Genomic DNA, 18,494 nt, shown 5'->3' with positions numbered 1-18,494 from the left:
GAATTCTGACCTGTTTGGCCCACAGCAATCTTTGAGCTGGGTTCAAATTCATGGGACAAGATTGAAAAGGAAATCTAGCAGGGAAGACAGTGGAATGGCAGGAATTTCTGGGGGTAATTTGGGAGGAACAGCAGAAACTCATCTGGAGGAAGGAAAAAAAACATACTAAGGGGAGGATGAGGTGACCGTGGCTGACAGTCAGGGACAGCACAAACACAAAAGCATACAATGCTGTGAAGATTTGTGCAAAGCCTGAGGATTGGGAAGCCTTTAAAAATCAGTACAGGTTAACTGGAAAAGCAATAAGGAGACAGAAGATGAAATATGAAAGCAAGCTAACTAGTAATAGACAAGGGTTTTTCAGATATGCAAAAATTAAGAGATAGGCAAGAGTGCATACTGTCGAAAGTGTGGCTAGAAAAGTATAACAGATCTGACAGCATCCAAGGTGCAGGAGAATCGACGTTTCGGGCAAAAGCCCTTCATCAGAATTCAAGAGTGCATACTGGACCACTGGAAAATTAAACTGGAGAAGTAGTACAGGGGAACAAAGAAATGGCGGGGAGCTGGATAGGTACTTTGCATCAATTTTCACAGTGGAAGACATTGGCAGCATAGCAGAACTTCAAGAGACTCAGGGACAGGGGGGGGGGGGGGGGGGGTGTAGTGGCTGTCACTAAGGAGGTGGTCCTGGGGAAACTGAAAGGTCTGAAATGGATAAATCACCTGGACCAGATGGACTATACCCCAGAGTACTGAAGGAGATAGCTGAGGAGATTATAGAGGGTGGTGGTCTTTCAGGAATCACTGGAGTCAGGGAGGGTCCCAGAGGACTGGAAAATGGCTAATGGAGCACCCATATTTAAGAAGGGAGGGAGGCAGAAGACAGCAAAATATAGGCCAATTAGCCTGACTTCAACTGTTGGTAAGATTTTAAAGTGCAAAATTAAGGATAAAATTGTGGAATACTTGGGAGTGTATGGTAAAATAGGGCTGAGTCAGCACGGCTTCATCAAGGTAAGGTCAAATCTGTTAGAATTCTTGAGGAGGTAATGAGCCAGTTAAGACAACGAGAGCCAGTGAAAGTGATCTGTTTGGATTTCCAGATGGCCTTTGACAAGGTGCTACATGAGAGGCTGCTAGATAAGAGCCCATGGTGTTAGGGGGATGGTCCTGGCATGGACAGAGGAATGGCTGACTGGCAGAAAGTGGAGTTCCACAGGGGTTGGTGTTGATTTCACAATTATTCATGTTACATGTTAATGATCTGAATGAAGGAACTGAGGGCATTGTTTCATCTGCAAACTTAGCAGCAATGTAAGGTAGAGGGCCAGGTAGTGCCAAGGAAGTGGGGAGGCTGCAGAAGGACTTGGACGGGTTAGGAGAGTGGGCAAAGAAATGGCAGATGGAATACAATGTGGGAAAGTGTGAAATTATGCACTTGGGTCAGAAGAATACAAGCATAGACTATTTTCCAAATGGGGGAAAGCTTCAGAAATCTGAAGCATAGATGGACTTAGTTCAGGATTCTTTTAAGTTTAACATCTGGGTTCAGCTGGCAGTTAGGAAGGCAAATGCAATGTTAGTCTTATTTTCAAGAAGGCTAGAATACAAGAGCAGAGATGTACACTGGGGCTGTACAAGGCTCTGGTCAGATCGCATTTGGAATACTGTGAGCAGTTTTGGGTCACATATCTAAGGAAGGATGTATTGGCATTGGTAGGGGTCCACATGAAATGTACAAGAATGATCCCAGGGATGAAGGGCTTGTCATGTGAGAAGCAGTTGAGGACTCTGAGTCTGTACTCGATGGAATTTAGAAGGATGAGGGAGGGTCTGATTGAAACTTCCAGAATATTGGGAGGCCTGGATACAGTGGACATGGAGAAGATGTTTCCACTCGTAGGAAGACAAGGACCCAAGGGCACAACATTAGGCTGAAGGGGTGACCCTTTAGAACTGAGATAAGGAGGAATTTCTTGAGCCCAAAAGGAAGTGATTTTGTGGAACTCATTGCTGCAGAGGGATGTGGAGGCCAAATTATTGAGTATATTTAAGACAGATGGGTTCTTGATGGGTAAGGGGATCAAGGGTCATGGAGAAAAAGGTGGAGAACAGGGTTCAGAAACGTATCAGCCATGATCGAATGGCAGAGCAGTCTCAATGAACCAAATGGCCTTATTCTGCTCCTGTCACCTATGATCTGTTTTATCCTTCAAGGGCTTTGTATGTAAATTGATCAGTTAGAAACAAGTGATTTACTGGTGATGTTTAATAAATATAAAATACCTCGAGTGATTGGGTGATGTGGGGAAAAAAGTGCCATTTGGTTGTTTTAAAACCCCCATCTAATTCACTAATATCCTTTAGGGAAGGAAGTCTGCCATCCTTACCTGGCCTAGTCTACATGTGACTCCAGACCACAGCAATGTGGGTGGCTCTTCACTGCCCTCTGAAATATCCAAGGGCAGTTTAATTTAAGGGCAATTAGCAACGGACAATAAATGCTGGCTTTGCTCATGACACCGACACCTCATTGAAGTATTTTAAAAAATCTTTCCATCGCTTTCCTAAGATCTTTCTGTCTTTTCTAGAATCATGCAGAGCAAAAGAGGCTCTTCGGCCCATTGAGCTGAACAAATACTTGAGAAAACACCTGACCTTCAACCTAATCCTATTTACCATTACTTAGCCCACAGCTTTGACATGCCAAGTGCTCATCCAGTTCTTTTAAACAGATGTGAGACAACTCACCTCTATCCCCCACCCAGACAGCACATTCCAGATCGTCAACACCCACTGGGTAAAAAGCTTTTTCTCACATCCCCCCAAACCTCCTACATCTCACCTTGAACCCGTGTCCCCTCTTGACTGACCCTTCAACTAAGGGGATTAGCTTCTCCTTACCCATCCTGTCCATGTCCCTCATAACCTATATATCACAATCAGATTGCCTCTCGGTCTTCTCTACTCTAATGACAACAACCCAAGCCTGTCCAACCTTTCCTCATAACTTACATTTTCCATCCCAGAAAGCATCCTGGTGAATCTCCTCTGTAGCCCCTACAGTGCCATCATATCCTTCCTTTAGTGCGGTGACCACAACTGCACACAGTACTGCAGATATTGTCTCACCAAAATTCTAGGCAACTCCAACATGACTTCCCAGCTTTTGTAAACCATGCCTTTTTCACCACGTTACTAACAAGCTCTACCATAAACATTCTAAGGTCCCTTTATTCTATAGAACTTCCTAGTATTCTGCTGTTTATTGAAAACTTCCTTGTCAAATTACTCTTTCTGAAGTGTGTCACCTCACTTCTCAAGGTTTATATCCCATTTATATCTTCTTGTAGTCCAAGACACTCAACCTCACTGTTAATGACCTGACCAATCTTTGTGTCATCCACAAAATTACTCATCCAACCTCCCCCATAGTCATTTGTGTTATTTCTATAAATGACAAATAATAGAGGACCCAGCACAGACCCCTGTGGTATGCCACTGGCTTCCAGTCAGTAAAGCAGCCTCTGTCATCACCCTCTGTCTCCCACAACTGAGCCAATTTTGAATCCATTTTATCAAATTACCCTGGATCCAGTGTGCATTTGCCTTTGATCTTTACCTTATCAAAGATTTGTTTAATGTGGCATCTTGTCAAAGGCTTGCTTGCTGAAGTCAAATGTTCTCTAATCAATTTCTTTTGTCAATTAATATTTGATGCAACCTCTCAATCACCCAAACTGCATTGCTTCCTGAAAATACACTGGCACCTTTTTAAAATCTTCTTGCACTATTAATCATTTATTTTACATTCATTCACAGGGTGTAGGTGTTTCTGACAAGGTCAGATTTTATTACTCACCCTTAATTGACCTTGTGTCACCTTCTGTAGCACACCAGAGTGATTTCTGAATTGGACATAGTATCTCAGTCAGCCATTTTGAGGGCAGTTAAGAGTCTAGGACATGGGTCTGGAGTCACATGAAGGCCAGACCAAGGAAGGATGACAGATTTATTTTTTAAAGGATGTTAATAAAGCAGTGTTTTTTCAAAAATAATGTCAGCAGTTTCATGCTCATGTTGATAAACTTGTTATTACAAACTTACATAGTTAACTGAATTTAGTTTCCACATACTGGAAGCATGACATATAGGATCTGAACCATGACTTAGGAACATAGGAATTAGGACCAGGAGTAGACAATTCAGCCCTTCGAGCCCATTCTGCCATTCAACATGGCTGATCTTATCCTGGTCTCAGCTCCACTCTCCTGCCTGCACCCTATTGCCCTTTATCCCACTTTTCATCAGAAACATACCTATTTCGTTCTTGAATATATTGTTTGATTCTGCCTCCACTGAAGTTCCATAAATCCACAACCCTCTGAGAGAAGTACTTTCTCTCATCTCAGTTTTGAACCGACCTCCTCTCACTCTATATCTATGCTCTCTTGTTCAAGACTGTCCTACAAGGAGGAACATAAAACTTTAATTATATCCCCATCATTCTCCTGAACTCCAGTGAGTACAAGCCCAAGTTATTCAACTGCTCCTCGTCCACCAGCCCTTTCATCCCTGCAATCAACCTGGTGACCCTCCTCTGGACTGTTTCCAGTGACACTACATCCTTCCTCTAGTAAGGAGACCAAAACTGAACACAATATTCCAGGAATGGTCTCACCCACGTCTTACATAATTGCAACATCACTTCTGTACTTTTATAACCCAGTCCTTTGCAATAAATGCCAGGATTCCATTTGCCTTTCTTATTCTATGCTGGATCTGCACATCCACTTTCCATGATTCATGCACAAGGACACCCAGATCCTTCTGCACTGATGCACCTTGAATTTGCTTCCCATTTAAATAATAATTTGTCTGTTTCTTTTTCAGACCAGAATGGATAACCTCACAATTATCCACATTAAACTCTATCTGCCAGGGTCTGGTCCATTCTCCCAGCCTACCTATATGCATCTGTAAATTCTTTATCTCCTGTTCACTGCCTGCTTTCCCACCTATTTTAGTATCACCTGTGAACATTACTGCGTTCCACTCTGTCCCTGCTTGCAGAACTTGGCTTATGCCAGGCCCCAGGTTAGTAATTCACTAACGGTGATGATGCTACTGTACCCACTCTGGTACAATCCTAGCCTTTGCTACTGTCCCATTGGTCTTCCTTACCCTGTGAGGGGATGGTGTCCTCTGAGCAGGATGGTGTAGTTGTCTGGGTGCTGTAACCACTCGAACAATGCAGAGAGTCCCGGCTGCTCCTTTGTGTATCCACATTCATTCCTTGACTCAAGGTTAAGGCAAGATGTTCGCGAGCACTCATCTGTCCAATCTGTGGCTGCAAAATACCCCACAATGAAGTGGATACAATTTGATTACTAATATTACTCAGTGGGGAAGCAGCACTCAACTGACTGGGTGCAGTGAGAATCAACAGGAATTAAAATACACAAGGTTAAATAATCTGTTCACATCAAGCCCAGTGGTAATGTGTGATCCCACAGTGTGCAGTCAATCATCACAAACTCCCATACTCTCCATGTATAACAGCCACAGCACAATATTATTCATCCACTACCTCAAACAATGACAACTCTTTATGATACAGCCACAATGCATCACAGTTAAAATAGAGGGGCATGTATTAAGTGACTGGACTTTCCAAGGGGTTATGAGGCTGGGTAAAAATCAGAGGCTCCTGATCAGAATTACAGGAAGTCAGGAATTATCCAAGCATTCTTCATAGAAAAATGGGTTTAATCATAGCACCACAAAATTCCTCACCCCAAAATGTCAGACCCACACACTGATGCTCAGTAAGAGTGCAGTGTGCAATTAGTTCACCAGATTTACAGTGCCCTAAGGAGATACGTCACAGGAATTTGAGGAGGTGAGCTATCTCAAAACCTTTCCTCTGTTTCTCCAAAGACCAGCAGCATTCATTCATTGCCCAGGATTTGCCACTGAAGTATGGCCAATTAGAAATTCAGCTGCAGGTGAAATGTGGCGGGTAACGAACACCTCCCAGCCCAGCAGCTTCTTTAGCAGGTTCAGTTACATGACTGCCTTGAATGAAGTTGGTATTCAGGATTCAGTTCCAACTACCCACCGACTCCCACAGCGACCTGGATTACACTCTTCCCACCCTACCTCCTGCAAAAATGCCATCCCATATTCCCAATTCCTCCACCGTATCTGCTCCCAGGAGGACCAGTTCCACCATAGAACACACCAGATGGCCTCCTTCTTTAGAGACCGCAATTTCCCTTCCCACGTGGTTAAAGGTGCCCTCCAACGCATCTCATCCACATCCCGCACCTCTGCCCTCAGACCCCACCCCTCGAACCGTAACAAGGACAGGACCCCTCTGGTCCTCACTTTCCACCCTACCAACCTTCGCATAAACCACATCTTCCGCCACCTCCAAACAGACCCCACCACCAGGGATATATTTCCCTCCCCACCCCTTTCCGCCTTCCGCAAAGACCGTTCCCTCCGTGACTACCTGGTCAGGTCCACGCCCCCCTACAACCCACCCTCCCATCCTGGCACCTTCCCCTGCCACCGCAGGAACTGTAAAACCTGTGCCCACACCTCCTCCCTCACATCTATCCAAGGCCCCAAAGGAGCCTTCCACATCCATCAAAGTTTCACCTGCACATCCACCAATGTAATTTATTGTATCCGTTGCTCCCGATGTGGTCTCCTCTACATTGGGGAGACTGGACACCTCCGAGCAGAGCTCTCAGGGAACATCTCCGGGACACCCGAACTAATCAATCCCACCGCCCTGTGGCCCAACATTTCAACTCCCCCTCCCACTCTGCCGAGGACATGGAGGTCCTGGGCCTCCTCCACCGCCGCTCCCTCACCACAGACGCCTGGAGGAAGAACGCCTCATCTTCTGCCTCGGAACACTTCAACCCCAGGGCATCAATGTGGGTTTCACCAGTTTCCTCATTTCCCCTCCCCCACTTCACCCCAGCTCCAGCCTTCCAGCTCAGCACCGCTCTCATGACCTGTCCTACCTGCCTATCTTCCTTCCCACCTATCCACTCCACCCTCCTCTCTGACCTATCACCTCCATCCCCACCCTCATTCACCTACTGTACTCTATGCTACTTTCTCCTCCCCTCTCATTTATCTCTCCACCCTGCAGGCTCCCTGCCTCTATTCCTGATGAAGAGCTTTTGCCTGAAACGTCGATTTTCCTGCTCCTCGGATGCTGCCTGACCTGCTGTGCTTTTCCAGCACCACTCTAATCTAGACCCCAACTACTCACACTCAGGAATCAGAAAATTGTGGGTTTAATCCACACTCTAAGCTTCTTAATCCAAGCTGAAAGTGCCAGGACAGTAAAGAGAGAGTGCAGCACTGTCAGATGTGGCAGCTACTGATGAGCACACCTGCTCTCAGGTGGATGTAACCCACTCCATCAGACTGTTTCGACAAGGGCAGAATATCTCTCCAATGGTCTATATTTTTTCCCTCAACCAGAAAGACGCATACCTTGTCATTATCACATTGCTGCTTGTGTGATCTTGCTGTGCATATGGACTGCTATGTTTCTTACACCACAACAAGATCACACTTATGTTGGAAAGCACTATAGAAATGAAAGTCTTTATCTTTCACTGGGGGTTACCTTGTACGCAACAGGCCCTCCTGTAGACTGTGCTCTCTCCATGGCCTGTGTATACACACCAGCCTCCAGCGGTGTCTGGGCTCCATTCTCTCCAACCATTTGATAAGAAGCTGCTTCCTTCTGCTGGAGGCTGTTAGTCTGCAGCTGCTCCATCGGTGCTACTTTTGCCCAATCCTGGTTTAAGACAAGACCAAGACTACAATTATTATAGGATTTCAGAGATACTACATTCTGAATACTTTTATAAGCAAATGATTTTAAAAATGCACTCCTTTGGAATACACTGTCAAATAATCAGCAGTTATGGCACACCTTAACTAGCTTTACTGGATAAGGTTACAGTGTGCTTCAGGATAGAGGGCTAAAAGACACAACATCACACTGTCTGCTCACTGATGTGTTTGGTGTCCAGGAGCTGGAGGGGTTGTTTATGTACACTGTGTATTACCCGGTAATTGAGATTGTACATTACTGAATAAGAATAATTTGAACTATCACCAGGGGTTCTCCAGGGTTGGTGAACAGTTATCAGCAAGTAATAAGAAGCAATTACATAATCCAACAGCCTTGAACATCACATCACCTACAGAAGTTTTAAACACTGGTTTAACCGGTTCATTTACTATCACCAGATGGACCGCCCCCCACCAGTACTGCACCCTAGTGTTATACAGTGACACACCTGTCCCCACCAGTACTGTACCCCAGTGTTATACAGTGACACACGTATCCTCACCAGTATTGTACCCAAGTGTTATACAGTGACACATCTGTCCCCCACCAGTACTGTACCCAAGTGTTATACAGTGACACACCTGTCCCCACCAGTACTGTACCCCAGTGTTATACAGTGACACACCTGTCCCCACCAGTACTGTACCCCAGTGTTATACAGTGACACACGTATCCTCACTAGTACTGTACCCAAGTGTTATACAGTGACACACCTGTCCCCCACCAGTACTGTACCCAAGTGTTATACAGTGACACACCTGTCCCCCACCAGTACTGTACCCCAGTGTTATACAGTGACACACCTGTCCCCACCAGTACTGTACCCCAGTGTTATACAGTGACACACGTATCCTCACCAGTACTGTACCCAAGTGTTATACAGTGACACACCTGTCCCCCACCAGTACTGTACCCAAGTGTTATACAGTGACACACCTGTCCCCCACCAGTACTGTACCCAAGTGTTATACAGTGACACACCTGTCCCCACCAGTACTGTAGGAGAAAGTGAGGGCTGCAGATGCTGGAGATCAGAGGATTCCTGAAGAAGGGCTTATGCCCGAAACGTCGATTCTCCTGTTCCTTGGATGCTGCCTGACCTGCCGCGCTTTTCCAGCAACACATTTTCAGCTCACCAGTACTGTACCCCAGTGTTATACAGTGACAGATCTGTCCTCACCAGTACTGTACCCCAGTGTTATACAGTGACAGATCTGTCCTCACCAGTACTGTACCCCAGTGTTATAGAGTGACACACCTGTCCTCACCAGTACTGTATCCCAGTGTTATACAGTGACAGACCTGTCCTCACCAGTACTGTATCCCAGTGTTATTCAGTGACAGACCTACCCCCGGTTGTACTGTACCCCAGTGTTATACAGTGACAGACCTGACCCCACTGGTACTGTACCCCAGTGTTATACAGTGACAGACCTGTCCCCACTAGTACTGTACCCCAGTGTTATACAGTGACAGACCTGACCCCACTAGTACTGTACCCAAGTGTTATACAGTGACACACCTGTCCTCACCAGTACTGTACCCCAGTGTTATACAGGGACAGACCTGTCCTCACCAGTACTGTACCCCAGTGTTATACAGGGACACACCTGTCCCCACCAGTACTGTACCCCAGTGTTATACAGTGACATACCTGTCCCCACCAGTACTGTACCCCAGTGTTATACAGCGACAGACCTGTCCTCACCAGTACTGTACCCCAGTGTTATACAGGGACAGACCTGTCCACACCAGTACTGTACCCCATTGTTATACAGCAACAGACCTGTCCTCACCAGTACTGTACCCCAGTGTTATACAGTGACAGACCTGTCCTCACTAGTACTGTACCCCAGTGTTATACAGTGACAGATCTGTCCTCACCAGTACTGTACCCCAGTGTTATACAGGGGCAGACCTGCCCTCACCAGTATGTACCCCAGTGTTATACAGGGACAGACCTGTCCCCACCAGTACTGTACCCCAGTGTTATACAGCAACAGACCTGTCCTCACCAGTACTGTACCCCAGTGTTATACAGCAACAGACCTGTCCTCACCAGTACTGTACCCCAGTGTTATACAGTGACAGACCTGTCCTCACTAGTACTGTACCCCAGTGTTATACAGTGACACACCTGTCCTTACCAGTACTGTACCCCAGTGTTATACAGGGGCAGACTTGCCCTCACCAGTACTGTACCCCAGTGTTATACAGTGACAGACCTGTCCTCACCAGTACTGTACCCTAGTGTTATACAGTGACAGACTTGCCCTCACCAGTGCTGTACCCCAGTATTATACAGTGACAGACCTGTCCCCACCAGTACTGTACCCCAGTGTCATACAGTGACAGACCAGTCCTCACCAGTACTGTATCCCAGTGTTATTCAGTGACAGACCTGCCCCCAGTTGTACTGTACCCCAGTGTTATACAGTGACAGACCTGTCCCCACCAGTACTGTACCGCAGTGTTATACAGTGACAGACTTGTCCCCACCAGTACTGTATCCCAGTGTTATTCAGTGACAGACTTGCCCCCAGTTGTACTGTACCCCAGTGTTTTACAGTGACAGACCTGACCCCACTAGTACTGTACCCAAGTGTTATACAGTGACAGACCTGCCCTCAGCAGTGCTGTACCCCAGTGTTATACAGTGACAGACCTGTCCCCACCAGTACTGTACCCCAGTGTTATACAGTGACAGACCTGTCCACACCAGTACTGTACCCCAGTGTTATACAGTGACACACCTGTCCCCACCAGTACTGCATCCCAGTGTTATACAGTGACAGACCTGTCCTCACCAGTACTGTATCCGAGTGTTATTCAGTGACAGACCTACCCCCAGTTGTACTGTACCCCAGTGTTATACAGTGACAGACCTGACCCCACTAGTACTGTACCCCAGTGTTATACAGTGACAGACCTGTCCCCACTAGTACTGTACCCCAGTGTTATACAGTGACAGACCTGACCCCACTAGTACTGTACCCAAGTGTTATACAGTGACAGACCTGCCCTCACCAGTGCTGTACCCCAGTTTTATACAGTGACAGACCTGTCCCCACCAGTACTGTACCCCAATGTTATACAGTGACACACTTGTCCCCACCAGTACTGTATCCCAGTGTTATTCAGTGACAGACCTACCCCCAGTTGTACTGTACCCCAGTGTTATACAGTGACAGACCTGACCCCACTAGTACTGTACCCCAGTGTTATACAGTGACAGACCTGTCCCCACTAGTACTGTACCCAAGTGTTATACAGTGACAGACCTGACCCCACCAGTACTGTACCCAAGTGTTATACAGCGACCGACCTGCCCTCACCAGTACTGTACCCCAGTGTTATACAGTGACAGACCTGCCCCCAGTTGTACTGTACCCGTGTTATACAATGACAGACCTGCCCTCACCAGTACTGTGCCCGTGTTATACAGTGACAGACCTGCCCCCAGTTCTACTGTACCCGTGTTATACAGTGACAGACCTGCCCCCAGTTCTACTGTATCCGTGTTATACAGTGACAGACCTGCCCTCACCGGTCCAGTACCCCAATGTTTTACAGTGACAGACCTGCCCCCAGTTGTACTGTACCCCAGTGTTATTCAGTGACAGACTTGCCCCCAGTTGTACTGCACCCCAGTGTTATACAGTGACAGACCAGACCCCACTAGTACTGTACCCCAGTGTTATACAGTGACAGACCTGCTCTCACCAGTGCTGTACCCCAGTGTTATAGTGACAGATCTGTCCCCACCAGTACTGTACCGCAGTGTTGTACAGTGACAGACTTGTCCCCACCAGTACTGTACCCCAGTGTTATACAGTGACAGACCTGCCCTCACCGGTCCAGTACCCCAGTGTTTTACAGTGACAGACCTGCCCCCAGTTGTACTATACCCCAGTGTTATACAGTAACAGACCTGTCCCCACCAGTACTGTATCCCAGTGTTATTCAGTGACAGACTTGCCCTCACCAGTGCTGTACCCCAGTATTATACAGTGACAGACCTGTCCCCACCAGTACTGTACCCCAGTGTCATACAGTGACAGACCTGTCCTCACCAGTACTGTATCCCAGTGTTATTCAGTGACAGACCTGCCCCCAGTTGTACTGTACCCCAGTGTTATACAGTGACAGACCTGACCTCACTAGTACTGTACCCCAGCGTTATACAGTGACAGACCTGCCCTCACCAGTGCTGTACCCGTGTTATACAGTGACAGACCTGCCCCCAGTTGTACTATACCCCAGTGTTATAGTGACAGACCTGTCCCCACCAGTACTGTACCCCAGTGTTATACAGTGACAGACCTGCCCTCACCAGTACTGTACCCCAGTATTATACAGTGACAGACCTGCCCCCAGTTGTACTGTACCCGCGTTATACAGTGACAGTCCTGCCCTCACCAGTGTTGTACCCCAGTGTTATACAGTGACAGACCTGACCCCACTAGTACTGTACCCCAGTGTTATACAGTGACAGACCTGCCCTCACCAGTGCTGTACCCCAGTGTTATACAGTGACAGACCTGTCCCCACCAGTACTGTACCGCAGTGTTATACAGTGACAGACCTGCCCCCAGTTGTACTGTACCCGTGTTATACAATGACAGACCTGCCCTCACCAGTACTGTGCCCGTGTTATACAGTGACAGACCTGCCCTCACCGGTACAGTACCCCAGTGTTATACAGTGACAGACCTGCCCCCAGTTCTACTGTACCCGTGTTATACAGTGACAGACCTGCCCCCAGTTCTACTGTATCCGTGTTATACAGTGACAGACCTGCCCTCACCGGTCCAGTACCCCAATGTTTTACAGTGACAGACCTGCCCCCAGTTGTACTGTACCCCAGTGTTATTCAGTGACAGACTTGCCCCCAGTTGTACTGCACCCCAGTGTTATACAGTGACAGACCAGACCCCACTAGTACTGTACCCCAGTGTTATACAGTGACAGACCTGCTCTCACCAGTGCTGTACCCCAGTGTTATAGTGACAGATCTGTCCCCACCAGTACTGTACCGCAGTGTTGTACAGTGACAGACTTGTCCCCACCAGTACTGTACCCCAGTGTTATACAGTGACAGACCTGCCCTCACCGGTACAGTACCCCAGTGTTTTACAGTGGCAGACCTGCCCCCAGTTGTACTATACCCCAGTGTTATACAGTGACAGACCTGTCCCCACCAGTACTGTATCCCAGTGTTATTCAGTGACAGACTTGCCCTCACCAGTGCTGTACCCCAGTATTATACAGTGACAGACCTGTCCCCACCAGTACTGTACCCCAGTGTCATACAGTGACAGACCTGTCCTCACCAGTACTGTATCCCAGTGTTATTCAGTGACAGACCTGCCCCCAGTTGTACTGTACCCCAGTGTTATACAGTGACAGACCTGACCTCACTAGTACTGTACCCCAGCGTTATACAGTGACAGACCTGCCCTCACCAGTGCTGTACCCGTGTTATACAGTGACAGACCTGCCCCCAGTTGTACTATACCCCAGTGTTATAGTGACAGACCTGTCCCCACCAGTACTGTACCCCAGTGTTATACAGTGACAGACCTGCCCTCACCAGTACTGTACCCCAGTATTATACAGTGACAGACCTGCCCCCAGTTGTACTGTACCCGCGTTATACAGTGACAGTCCTGCCCTCACCAGTGTTGTACCCCAGTGTTATACAGTGACAGACCTGACCCCACTAGTACTGTACCCCAGTGTTATACAGTGACAGACCTGCCCTCACCAGTGCTGTACCCCAGTGTTATACAGTGACAGACCTGTCCCCACCAGTACTGTACCGCAGTGTTATACAGTGACAGACTTGTCCCCACCAGTACTGTATCCCAGTGTTATTCAGTGACAGACTTGCCCCCAGTTGTACTATACCCCAGTGTTATACAGTGACAGACCTGACCCCACTAGTACTGTACCCCAGTGTTATACAGTGACAGACCTGCCCTCACCAGTGCTGTACCCCAGTGTTATACAGTGACAGACCTGTCCCCACCAGTACTGTACCGCAGTGTTATACAGTGACAGACTTGTCCCCACCAGTACTGTATCCCAGTGTTATTCAGTGACAGACTTGCCCCCAGTTGTACTATACCCCAGTGTTATACAGTGACAGACCTGACCCCACTAGTACTGTACCCCAGTGTTATACAGTGACAGACCTGACCCCACCAGTACTGTACCCGTGTTATACAGTGACAGACCTGCCCTCACTGGTACAGTATCCCAGTGTTATTCAGTGACAGACCTGCCCCCAATTGTACTGCACCCGTGTTATACAGTGACTGACCTGACCCCACTAGTACTGTACCCAAGTGTTGTACAGTGACAGACCTGCCCTCACCAGTGCTGTACCCCAGTGTTATACAGGGACAGACCTGTCCCCACCAGTACTGTACCCCAGTGTTATACAGTGACAGACCTGTCTCCACCAGTACTGTACCCCAGTGTTATACAGTGACAGACCTGCCCTCACCAGTGCTGTACCCCAGTGTTATACAGTGACAGACCTGTCCCCACCAGTACTGTACCGCAGTGTTATACAGTGACAGACCTGTCCCTACCAGTACTGTACCCCAGTGTAATACAGTGACAGACCTGTCCCCACCAGTACTGTATCCCAGTGTTATTCAGTGACAGACCTGCCCCCAGTTGTACTGTACCCCAGTGTTATACAGTGACAGACCTGCCCTCAGCAGTGCTGTACACCAGTGTTATACAGTGACAGACCTGCCCTCACCAGTGCTGTACCCCAGTGTTATACAGTGACAGACCTGTCCCCACCAGTACTGTACCGCAGTGTTATACAGTGACAGACCTGTCCCCACCAGTACTGTACCCCAGTGTTATACAGTGACAGACCTGTCTTCACCAGTACTGTACCCCAGTATTATACAGTGACAGACCTGCCCCCAGTTGTACTGTACCCGTGTTGTACAGTGACAGACCTGCCCTCACCAGTACTGTACCCGTGTTATACAGTGACAGACCTGTCCTCACCGGTACAGTACCCCAGTGTTATACAGTGACAGACCTGCCCCCAGTTCTGTACCGCAGTGTTATACAGTGACAGACCTGCCCTCACCGGTACAGTACCCCAGTGTTATACAGTGACAGACCTGCCCCCAGTTGTACTGCACCCGTGTTATACAGTGACTGACCTGACCCCACTAGTACTGTACCCAAATGTTATACAGTGACAGACCTGCTCTCACCAGTGCTGTACCCCAGTGTTATACAGTGACTGACCTGTCCCCACCAGTACTGTACCCCAGTGTTATACAGTGACAGACCTGTCCTCACCAGTACTGTATCCAAGTGTTATACAGTGACAGACCTGCCCCCAGTTGTACTGTACCCGTGTTATACAGTGACAGACCTGTCCTCACCAGTACTGTTTCCCAGTGTTATTCAGTGACAGACCTGCCCACAGTTGTACTGGACCCCAGTGTTATACAGTGACAGACCTGACCCCACTAGTACTGTACCCCAGTGTTATACAGTGACAGACCTGCCCTCACCAGTGCTGTACCCCAGTGTTATACAGTGACAGACCTGTCCCCACAAGTACTGTACCCAAGTGTTATACAGTGACAGACCTGTCCCCACCAGTACTGTACCCCAGTGTTATACAGTGACAGACCTGTCCTCACCAGTACTGTACCCCAGTGTTATACAGTGACAGACCTGTCCTCACCAGTACTGTATCCCAGTGTTATTCAGTGACAGACCTGCCCCCAGTTGTACTGTACCCCAGTGTTATACAGTGACAGACCTGACCCCACTAGTACTGTACCCAAGTGTTATACAGTGACAGACCTGCCCTCACCAGTGCTGTACTCCAGTGTTATACAGTGACAGGAGAAAGTGAGGTCTGCAGACGCTGGAGATCAAAGCTGAAACTTTATTGCTGGAACAGCACAGGAATCCTGATGAAGGGCATGTGCCCGAAACGTCGAATCTTCTGTTCCCTAGATGCTGCCTGACCTGCTGTGCTGTTCCAGCAATAAAGTTTCAGCTTATACAGTGACAGACCTGCCCCCAGTTGTACTATACCCCAGTGGTATACAGTGACAGACCTGTCCCCACCAATACTGTACCCCAGTGTTATACAGTGACAGACCTGCCCTCACCAGTACTGTACCCCAGTGTTATACAGTGACAGACCTGCCCTCACCAGTACTGTACCCCAGTGTTATACAGTGACAGATCTGTCCTCACCAGTACTGTACCCCAGTGTTATACAGTGACAGATCTGTCCTCACCAGTACTGTACCCCAGTGTTATAGAGTGACACACCTGTCCTCACCAGTACTGTATCCCAGTGTTATACAGTGACAGACCTGTCCTCACCAGTACTGTATCCCAGTGTTATTCAGTGACAGACCTACCCCCGGTTGTACTGTACCCCAGTGTTATACAGTGACAGACCTGACCCCACTGGTACTGTACCCCAGTGTTATACAGTGACAGACCTGTCCCCACTAGTACTGTACCCCAGTGTTATACAGTGACAGACCTGACCCCACTAGTACTGTACCCAAGTGTTATACAGTGACACATCTGTCCTCACCAGTACTGTACCCCAGTGTTATACAGGGACAGACCTGTCCTCACCAGTACTGTACCCCAGTGTTATACAGGGACACACCTGTCCCCACCAGTACTGTACCCCAGTGTTATACAGTGACATACCTGTCCCCACCAGTACTGTACCCCAGTGTTATACAGGGACAGACCTGTCCACACCAGTACTGTACCCCATTGTTATACAGCAACAGACCTGTCCTCACCAGTACTGTACCCCAGTGTTATACAGTGACAGACCTGTCCTCACTAGTACTGTACCCCAGTGTTATACAGTGACAGATCTGTCCTCACCAGTACTGTACCCCAGTGTTATACAGGGGCAGACCTGCCCTCACCAGTATGTACCCCAGTGTTATACAGGGACAGACCTGTCCCCACCAGTACTGTACCCCAGTGTTATACAGCAACAGACCTGTCCTCACCAGTACTGTACCCCAGTGTTATACAGCAACAGACCTGTCCTCACCAGTACTGTACCCCAGTGTTATACAGTGACAGACCTGTCCTCACTAGTACTGTACCCCAGTGTTATACAGTGACACACCTGTCCTTACCAGTACTGTACCCCAGTGTTATACAGGGGCAGACTTGCCCTCACCAGTACTGTACCCCAGTGTTATACAGTGACAGACCTGTCCTCACCAGTACTGTACCCTAGTGTTATACAGTGACACATCTGCCCTCACCAGTACTGTACCCCAGTGTTATACAGTAACAGTCCTGCGCCTAGTAGTACCGTACCCCAGTGTTAGCGAGCGAAAGACCTTTCCCCACCACTACTGTACCCCAGTGTTATACAATGAGAGACCTGTCCCCAGTAGTACTGTACCCCAGTGTTATACAGGGACAGACCTTTCCCCACCAGTACCGTACCCCAGTGTTATACAGCAACAGACCTGCGCCTAGTAGTACCGTACCCCAGTGTTAGCGAGCGAAAGACCTTTCCCCACCACTACTGTACCCCAGTGTTATACAATGAGAGACCTGTCCCCAGTAGTACTGTATCCCAGTGTTATAGAGTGACAGACCTGTCCCCACCGGTACTGTACCCCAGTGTTTTACAGTGACAGACCTTTCACGACCAGTACTGTACCCCAGTGTAATTCAGCAACAGACCTGCCCCCACCAGTACTGAACCCCAGTATTATACAGTGACAGACCTGTCCCCACCAGTATTGTTCCCCAGTGTTATACAGTGACAGACCTGCCCCAGTTGTACTGTACCCCAGTGTTATACAGTGACAGACCTTTCCCCAACAGTACTGTACCCCAGTGTAATACAGCAACAGACCTGCACCCAGTTGTACTGTACCCCAGTGTTATACAGTGACAGACCTGTCCCCACCAGTACTGTACCGCAGTGTTATACAGTGACAGACTTGTCCCCACCAGTACTGTATCCCAGTGTTATTCAGTGACAGACTTGCCCCCAGTTGTACTGTACCCCAGTGTTTTACAGTGACAGACCTGACCCCACTAGTACTGTACCCAAGTGTTATACAGTGACAGACCTGCCCTCACCAGTGCTGTACCCCAGTGTTATACAGTGACAGACCTGTCCCCACCAGTACTGTACCCCAGTGTTATACAGTGACAGACCTGTCCCCACCAGTACTGTACCCCAGTGTTATACAGTGACACACCTGTCCCCACCAGTACTGTATCCCAGTGTTATACAGTGACAGACCTGTCCTCACCAGTACTGTATCCGAGTGTTATTCAGTGACAGACCTACCCCCAGTTGTACTGTACCCCAGTGTTATACAGTGACAGACCTGACCCCACTAGTACTGTACCCCAGTGTTATACAGTGACAGACCTGTCCCCACTAGTACTGTACCCAAGTGTTATACAGTGACAGACCTGACCCCACCAGTACTGTACCCAAGTGTTATACAGCGACCGACCTGCCCTCACCAGTACTGTACCCCAGTGTTATACAGTGACAGACCTGCCCCCAGTTGTACTGTACCCG

The 18,494-nt window shown here is 48.3% G+C and overlaps 1 protein-coding gene across 6 annotated transcripts in view; it reads right to left on the bottom strand.

Moving 5' to 3' along the window:
- Positions 1 to 18,494, bottom strand: part of mtss1 (MTSS I-BAR domain containing 1) — a 228,518-nt gene that overhangs the window by 9,644 nt on the left and 200,380 nt on the right. For 5 of the 6 annotated variants that reach the window (XM_087994650.1, XM_087994654.1, XM_087994649.1 and 2 more), the window contains 2 exons: positions 7,661 to 7,834; positions 5,188 to 5,353 (listed from right to left, as the gene is read on the bottom strand). In XM_087994650.1, coding sequence (XP_087850776.1) covers positions 5,188 to 5,353; positions 7,661 to 7,834 — 340 coding nt within the window. The remainder of the gene's footprint in view (positions 1 to 5,187; positions 5,354 to 7,660; positions 7,835 to 18,494) is intronic. The other variant, XM_087994651.1, reaches the window with a different exon arrangement.

The sequence above is a fragment of the Chiloscyllium plagiosum genome, unplaced genomic scaffold, assembly GCF_037043375.1.
Source record: "Chiloscyllium plagiosum isolate Xiang-an unplaced genomic scaffold, Cpla_swu_hap1 HiC_scaffold_15, whole genome shotgun sequence".
In the NCBI taxonomy this organism is placed as follows: Eukaryota; Metazoa; Chordata; class Chondrichthyes; order Orectolobiformes; family Hemiscylliidae; genus Chiloscyllium; species Chiloscyllium plagiosum.
The sequence above is the reverse complement of the archived record's forward strand: the minus strand, read 5'-3'. Positions and strand labels throughout refer to the sequence as shown.